The 8,809-nt window shown below is 38.9% G+C and overlaps 1 protein-coding gene across 1 annotated transcript; it reads left to right on the plus strand.

The window, feature by feature from the left end:
- Window positions 1–524: 524 nt before the first annotated feature.
- On the plus strand, window positions 525–3,655 carry LOC117814515 (leucine-rich repeat neuronal protein 2-like). Its single transcript, XM_034685899.1, is given in 7 exon segments — window positions 525–611; window positions 1,500–1,563; window positions 1,855–2,118; window positions 2,121–2,285; window positions 2,288–2,509; window positions 2,512–3,162; window positions 3,165–3,655. Coding segments are annotated over 7 exon segments (1,944 nt in total).
- Window positions 3,656–8,809: the final 5,154 nt, after the last annotated feature.

An 8,809-nucleotide genomic window follows, 5' to 3' on the forward strand; every position in this document is an offset into this window, starting at 1 on the left:
TTGAAGAACACAGAGGCTGATTGAAGATGATATCAGTTGTGCTGCATCAGAAATGGATAATAATAATAATTATTGTTATTATTATTTTATTTATAGAGCGGTTTAATGATGCACACTGGTGTCACTGTTGTTGTTTCATCTGTGATCCAATCATCTGATACACAGATCAGATCAAAACAAATTCCAAATAAATCTCTGAACACAGACACAGAGTGAGGCTTGGAGATTTGTTTCCATAGCAACTATGCTGTGAGCCCTGCACAGCTTCTCAGCATTTGTGTGATTCCAACATCTCGTCATTTTTTTTCTACTTATCAGGGTGTACAAAAGCTAAATGTGGAAGACAAAGAACAATAAATCACAACTCTTCCAATGAGTACTCAATTACAGTCAGACTCCACTAGACCTTTTGCAGGTGTGTTGTGGTTTCTGGCATGGAATTCAGCAGCAGACCCTTTAAGTCCTTGAGGTTGTGAGGTAAGGGCCTCCATGGATTGGACGTGTAGGTCCAGCACATCCCACAGATGCTCAACTGGATCGAGATCAGGGAATTCAGAGATCAAGTCAACACTGAGGTGTTGCTCCCAGCCACCTACTTTCTGATGCCCATTGTAGGCGCTTTTGGATATGGGCAGGACACCTTTATGTCAGAACCAGCATTAACTCTTTTCAGCAATCTGAGCTCCAATAGCTCTTCTGTTGTATCAGACCACAGGCCAGCTTTAGGCAGGTTTCTGAAAACTAGGTGGTTTGTTTTTCAGACAAAAAAAGTGTATTCTTGTTTAATGATTTTGCACATCTGGTCAGTTAACTATTGGGATGATCTCACCTCAGACCAAATGTCTGAAGACAAATACTGAGACAATGTATGAATGTCTCAGTACTGTGAATACAGAGCAGAGATGTCAGCTGTGCTAAATAGGAGAGTCTGCCAAATGCTGTAAATGTATTTCTGATGTAACTGGTGCTTGTGTCTCACTGTGTGTGTGTGTGTCCATGTGACTGTGTGTGAGTTTGTGTGAGCAGCTACATTCACAGTCTTTTTCATAATAGCCTTAAGTACAGAATGCTGATAGCATAAAAGATCCTTGGGGTCTTTTTAACTGTTACATAATAAATAGCATTTGTGGCTGCTGTGTTCTAAAAGGCAGTGGATGTTAAGTACTGAAATAAAATATTTAAGACACACGATTTCATCACTCCTGAATATTTACCTTCTTCTGTCGGCTGAAAAGAAACACTGGAGATTACAGCAAAACACTCTTATCTCGTTGGTTTTCTTCTTGAAATGTACTCAGACTTTCTCTCTTTCTCTCATTTCAAATTTCACTTTGTTAGTAAGCACAATGCATTCTTTCATATCCCATGTAACTTCACAAAGACATGTTTTTTTTTCAATCCTGGTTTAGGGAAGAAACTGGTGAGGTATGATGTTGTATGTCTTTGTTTGTTTGCTTTCTTTAATCCCCCCCTCTCCTCTTTTCTTGTGTCTCTGACAGAACAGTGAGCCGCCATGCTGCGAGCCACAAATCCTCCACCTGTGGCCAGGATATGAGATCGATGGTGTGACAACAAAAGGCTGTTATTGAGCTGAAGCCATTGCAGAATCCCTGTTCTACACTGCAATCAAAGTTCCACATAAAAAAACTCTCTTTATAACAAAGTCCTTATCTGAAAAGGAAGCCTAGACATTGTAGTTTTGTTTGTTGTTTCTGAAGCTGCTGTAACATGCTAACACTGCTAATACAGATAGAATACAGTGTTTGAATGGCATCAAGGCAGCACTGAAACAACTTCCTGCACATTTTTGGTCCCAATGATTAATCTACAATCATCATAATCTCCTCTTGTCAGAATCAGCTCCTGTGACCTGTACGGATCATGAGGCCAACTCTAATACTTCTGCAGACACAGTGTCTCCTGTGTGTTTCATTGGTGTATGTGTGCCAGCTGTTGTTGTGGGCTCGCTTCCTCACGCACTACCATGGCATGTCTCCTGCCCAGTCCGGTGCGTGTGTCAGATCAAGCCATGGTTCTCCCCGGATTCTGTCTACCATGAGGCTCCCACTGTGGATTGCAACGACCTGCTGATGACCAAGCTTCCTTTACCCATACCCCCCACACACACACCCTGCGCCTGCAGAGTAACCTCCTGTCTGAGATCGACACTGCAGTGCTGCACAGACTACCAAACCTCACAGACCTTGACCTTTCTCAGAATCGCTTCAGCCGCGTCAGGACAATAACTAAGAGTTCCCCCATTCCCTCCCTGCTTTCTTTACACCTGGAGAGAACCATCTCAGCCACCTCCCTGAAGCCTCCTTCTCCTCACTGCCAAATTTGCAAGAACTCTTTCTCAGCCACAACAACTTACACTCAATATCCCCGAAAGCATTTTTAGGACTGGACTCCCTGCTGCGTCTTCATATCAATAACAACAGACTCATCACAGTCGACCCTCAGTGGTTCAAAGCTTTGCCTAATTTGGAAGTTCTTATGCTTGGGGGAACCCCGTGGAGGCCTTGCCTGAGCGGGGCTTCCAGGCTCTAAAGTCCCTGCGGAGTCTTGTCCTTGGGGGTATGGGTCTGAGAGGCTTGGCGGAAAAGTCTCTGGAAGGGTTAGAGGGCCTGGAGAGCCTCTCTTTCTATGATAACAAGCTTACAAAGGTCCCCACTCAGGCCCTGAGGAGAGTGCCAGGACTGAAGTTCCTGGACCTCAATAAGAACCGCATCAAACTGATAGAGACAGGGGATTTCAGAGACATGGTGCACCTGAAGGAGCTTGGCCTAAACAACATGGACGAGCTGGTGTCCATTGAGAGAGGAGCCTTGGATAACCTCCCAGAGCTCACCAAACTTGAGATCACCAACAACCCACGACTATCCTACATCCATCCACAAGCTTTCCTACAGCTGAGCAGGCTGGAGAGTCTGATGCTCAACTCAAACTCTCTGAGCGCTCTACACCAGCACATCGTGCTCTCCCTGCCAAGTCTTCAGGAAGTCAGCTTACACTCCAACCCACTGCGATGTGACTGCCTATTCCACTGGGCAGCTGAAGAGGCCTCTCATCCTCACACTGAAGTAACACAAACACCCCGGATGGTGCGTTTCATCCAACCTCAGGCCACACTGTGCTCTGAACCCCCAGAACTGCGAGCTCGAGGGTTAGGGAGGTCTCCTCCAGGGAGATGTCTGCCTCATGCCTCCCCATGATCCCTTCCAGCTCCCTTCCTTCCTATGTTGGGGTAAGAGAAGGAGGAAAACTTGTCCTGCACTGCCGTGCTCTTGCAGATCCACAGCCTGAACTGTATTGGGTGACTCCCTCTGGGCTCAAACTTGGTCCTGTACCGATCGGTGCATCCAAAAGTTCACCAGCTCCTGATCCCTGCCACAGAATTACAGTCTCTGAGGGATTCAATCAGACAACCGCCTCCAGCGTCTCAACTAGCCATACTCAAGCTCAAACTCACACTCCCTGTAGCCCCTCCAAACACTACCGGCTACTGCCCGAGGGGACTCTAGAGATGAACAAGGTGACCCTCAGCGAGGCAGGGTTGTATACCTGTGTAGCTGAGAATGTACTGGGTGCAGATACACGCAGTGTGACTGTGGGTGCATGGCAGAGAAAAGAAAAGAAAGAAGGGAGTCTGTGAATGCGAATGTGAAAGGATATCAACCAGTCAGAGTGGATCCAGGTTGAGGTTAGAGAGGTTGGGCAACACTACGCTATCCTCTCCTGGCAGAACGGACACAACCTCCCATCGACTCGTCTATCGTGGCAAGCCATATACTCAAATGCACACACACCAACGTATACCACACGAATCCTGGCTGGTACACAGAGCTTCAACCTGACTCACCTGCAAGCAGAAACATTTACAGAGTGTGTCTACATTTGGGATCAGTGAGGGGGACAAGCATGCCAGCAGGAGATCAGAGAGAGCAGAACGCCTCAGTGTGTTTCATTCAGAACAAAAGATGTACCAGAGCCTCAGCCCAGCCTGCAGATTAGCCCTGAGCTGACCTCCACCGCAGTCACACTCTTGCTCCTTGCACTCATACTGATGCTGCTGGCAGGCCAAGGCTGGGATACGGAGCCTGGTGAGGGGGCAGGAAAGCAACACATCACCATTCTCCAGGAAATCAAAGTCCCAAGGCTTTAATAATCAATCAAACAGGGAGCGATGAAAATCCAACTAAACAGAGTCATAAATTGTGTTGAATCTGGACTGCTGAGACATTTGTTTGTGTCAAATAAAGACAAAACCATATTCACAGACACATATACAAAATGTGAAATACATACACTTTGTGAATCACAGCTAGAAGGGAGGAGTCATAGCTCAGAGCAGTGGTGTAGAAGAGATTTGTATTTATTTTATATACCGTATAAAGTATATATTGACATTGTTTCTGTGTAAATGTATTGTACAGAATGCCTAAACCCTAAACAGGGAAATAAAACTGGACAATCATACTCCTGCGACACAGTGAGTAAACACAGGAGAAACATGGATGTGAGCAGTTTAAGACCACCGAACTGGAACTAAAGAAAACCTGCTTCAATCCAGAGACTGATATTCACAGAGGACAGCGGATCAGGCCTCCAGGTATTTTTTTTTTCATCTTTCATGCGTATACATGGCACAGACTTTCTTCAAGCAGACTGAATGAAGTTCCTGCATTGATGTTAACAACCTTTTTGCTTAGCTTTCAGTATCTTGGACTGGGTTGTCAACATATTACAGTATACTCATCCAAATGTCCTGCCTAAACTCCCACATCATCTCTCAGCATAAAAGTGATCTTAAAGTGATTGTGTTAAATTCTATTTTGAGCTATTATACAATAAACTCTTTTTAATTTACAGGATTTCTACTCTTTATTGTCGTTTTCTTGCTTCAACTGACTTTAAAATTAAAATAAAACAGAATGACTATTCGAATAGGGACTAGTCATAAAAATAGATTAGGACACATTACAGCAGGTGTATGGGGCGCCGTTTGTAAAGTTGTGCGCATGGAAAATAACAGCAACATTTCTCCAGATTTAGCTCCAAAACGTCATGAAAATGCAGAGTGAATTTTTAAAAGTCACTTTTTTTAATCACATTTAGAGGAATATTTGTGATCTTCTTCACATTTAATTTTTTTGTGAAAAATATATTAAGTTAAATAATTGTTAAATCCCAATGCTAAATCTAAATCTAGATGTTAAATCTAAATTTAAATGCTAAATATAAATATAAATGTTAAATATAAATCTCAATGTTAAATATAAATATAAATGCTTAATATAAATCTAAATGTTAAATATAAATCTAAATGTTAAATGTTAAATATAAATGTTAAATGTTGCTCTGCGATCCTAAATATTTAGCAGATATGCAGAAATACCAAAATAAAGCTTCATAAAGATATACAGACTTAGCAATAGCAACTTAGCTTGTCCGTACCATAGACTGGGTCAGTTCTGTCTCTGATAGTCTCCAAAACTGCCTATCCAGCATTTTTACATCGGGCAGTCCGGCTGTAATCCATGGAGTCATACTGACAGACTATGATTGGGATATCTGTATCGCTTTATGAAGCTTTCATTTTGGTACTTCCGCGAGGCGCAGTGTGAATCTGCATATCAGATAAATATTTAGGATAGCAGAGCAACATTTAACATTTAGATTTTACATTTAACATTTAGATTTATGTTTAGCATTAAGATTTATATTTAGCACTTAGATTTATATTTAACATTTAGATTTAGATTTAACATTAGATTTATATTTAACATTTAGATTTATATTTAACATTTGGATTTATAACTTTAGATTTAGATTTAACATTTATTTATATTTAACATTTAGCTCTATATTTAACATTTAGATTTATATTTAGCATTTAGATTTATATTTAACATTTAGATTGACATTTAACATTTAGATTGACATTTAAAATTTAGATTTAGATATAATATTTAGATTTAAATTTAACATTTATTTATATTTAACATTTATATTTCATTTAACATTTAGATTTTTATTTAGCATTTAGATTTATATCTAACATTTATATTTGACATTTATATTTATATTTAATATTTATATTTAAATTTTAAATTTAGATTTATATTTAACATTTAGATTAATATTTAACATTTATATTTATATTTAATATTTATTTAAATTTAAATTTAGATTTATATGTAACATTTAGATTAATATTTAGCATTAGATTTCAATTTAACATTTAGATTTATGTTTAGCATTTAGATTTAGATTCAACATTTATATTATTTTATTTTATTTTATTATTATATTACATTATAAGCTTGGTATCTAAAAAAGCTACTGAAGGATTCATGTGCAGCTATAACTTTTCGCCTATCTGTATGCACATGTCTCATGCATGATTTCTCCACTAAAGGATAAGGATGTCTGACATACACTCAGTCATCACAGGACACAGTGTGTCCCCTGCCGGATGAAACCAGGAACTGAACGGAGCGTTTCAGCCCGGTTAAAAAGTCATACGTCAGTACTCACATTGCCCACTTCTCAGGTGTGCCACTCGTTACTGAATAGTTCCTCTTACCCATTCTGGATCTGAAGAGTTCCTGCCTTAGTGGCATGTGATGGTTTGATATATGACGACTGAATCCACAGTAAGAAAGACAACAATATGGAAATAGATAACTTTCTTGAACTTCACAACTGCACTTCCTGGTTATTAATCACATGTCACTTAATTGACCAATCAGAGGCAAGGATAAGCCGGGCTTAAATAACAGAGAGGATAGCCGCAGAGGTAGATTAGTCAAAAAGCTTGAGTTGTAAAGATGCTACAGATATTATTAAACATGTAAATTAGTGCTGGGCGATACCACACTTTTATGATTTAATACGACTCTGATTATTCCCCCATTTCAAATCACAACTCAAAACACTTCTGTTTAAAACCGCCTACTCCGTCTGAGGCCAATTACACTGTTACTTTTTATTTTTATTGTTTCAATTTTTTGTCTTAACACTTCCTTTAATGTAAATTCGTGTATATATATATATATATATATATATATATATATATGCTGTGTCCTTGAGTGCAGAGAAAGGCGCCTTTAAATAAAATGTAATTATTTTTATTATTATTATTATTTGGGCAATTTATTCGATACCCGATATCGATACTTTCAGTGATTTATTTTTTTTAATAAATGCAACCCTTGAAAGACAAGTCCCATGACAAATACTGTTAATTTAAAAACTTTAATTTGCAAATCTTTTGCTGGTCTCTTTTAAACAAGAAAAACACATATAATAAATAATCAACGTCCTCTATTTAATTCTCTGAGTGGAAAGCTTACTAAAACAGATACTCTACTTTATATGAACAGGTGAATCTTAAATAATAAAACCATTAGTACAAGTTTCAACAGTAGTCTTTGTATTTATTCACACAAAACATAATACATTTTTCTTCAATAAGGCAACACAATACTGTATATACATACAATGATCTATATGTATACCATATTTAGAGTTTTTGTTGTTATTCCTCACTTAACAACATGTCATTCTTTACTATCACTAGCAAGTGTAAATAAATAGTTTAGCAAGTCATGTAAAAGAGTACCATAAACTTCAAGTCATACTGTTAGTACATCCAATGCAACAATCCTTCACTCACTGTGGTATTAATACATTTTAACTGCAGCTGTGGTTTTCTGGGAGCAGCTACAAGGATATAAAATAACCCTTTAGGCAGTCAAAGGTACCCTGTGGAGTTCCTCCTGTGAACAGACAACTTATGTTTATATTCAGTGTTACGCATTTAAATGCACTATGTATAGCCTACCCTTGAGGTTCAAAAAGCATGTTGAGTGTTTTTACTTGTAAAAAACATCAGAAAAACATCTGTTATTTAGTATTGTTTCATTTAGATCAAGTCTATGTGCTTGTACTTTCCGGTGCATTGCTGCATCTCATGAGCCACATTTACACAGTCTGTGCAAGACAAGACTGTTACGCCTCCCCTGCTGTGGAAAGGTACGGACGCAGGGTGTTGGGGCAAAGTGGTTTTGTTGTTGAGCCAGCAGCAAAGGGAAGTATCAGAGGCGTAACAGACACAAAAGCCCAGTGTGTGTAATTGGCAGAGCCAGCAGGACGGTGTCATATGTGTGTGTTTTATTAAGCTCACACTGTTTGTTTACATATATGGCCTTTTTTGCTTGCCAAAACTTCTGCAAATAAATACAAAGGTGGCATCCTGGCAGAGTGTCATTATGGCACAGTTGGGTAATTTTTGTGTATAAAGACTGTGATGAAATGCTGCCAGCTCAGTGGAGCAGAGGAAGGATCAACTCTCAGAAAAACAAGTCCAAATAGACATTAAACTCCACAGGGAACATTTGAAACCAACTACATCAACAACAAAAAAAAACACTTGTGGAAAAAAGAAAAATCTTTTTCACAAAAAGCATCAACAATAATTCAGATAGGGAGCATTTTCATCATTCCCATTAGCAGTATTATATACATTGACACTGACATCATTAGGTGCTGGAGTATGTGTCAACCCCAACAACATGGGATGCATGTGATATGAAAATGTGGCTGTGACTTTAAACAGTATGAATACCAATGACTATCTTTTGTGTGTGAGTGTGTGTGTGTGTGTGTGAATTGTCCTTGCACAGTTATATGCATGTTAAATATGCTGCAAAGAGTGACATAAAGTAAAAATGATAGCTTGGTACCTTTTGTCTTCACAGCTGATAGGATTATACAGTCTTTTACAAAAATATAATTCTACTCT

The sequence above is a fragment of the Notolabrus celidotus genome, chromosome 1 (genome assembly GCF_009762535.1).
Source record: "Notolabrus celidotus isolate fNotCel1 chromosome 1, fNotCel1.pri, whole genome shotgun sequence".
Classification (NCBI taxonomy): Eukaryota; Metazoa; Chordata; class Actinopteri; order Labriformes; family Labridae; genus Notolabrus; species Notolabrus celidotus.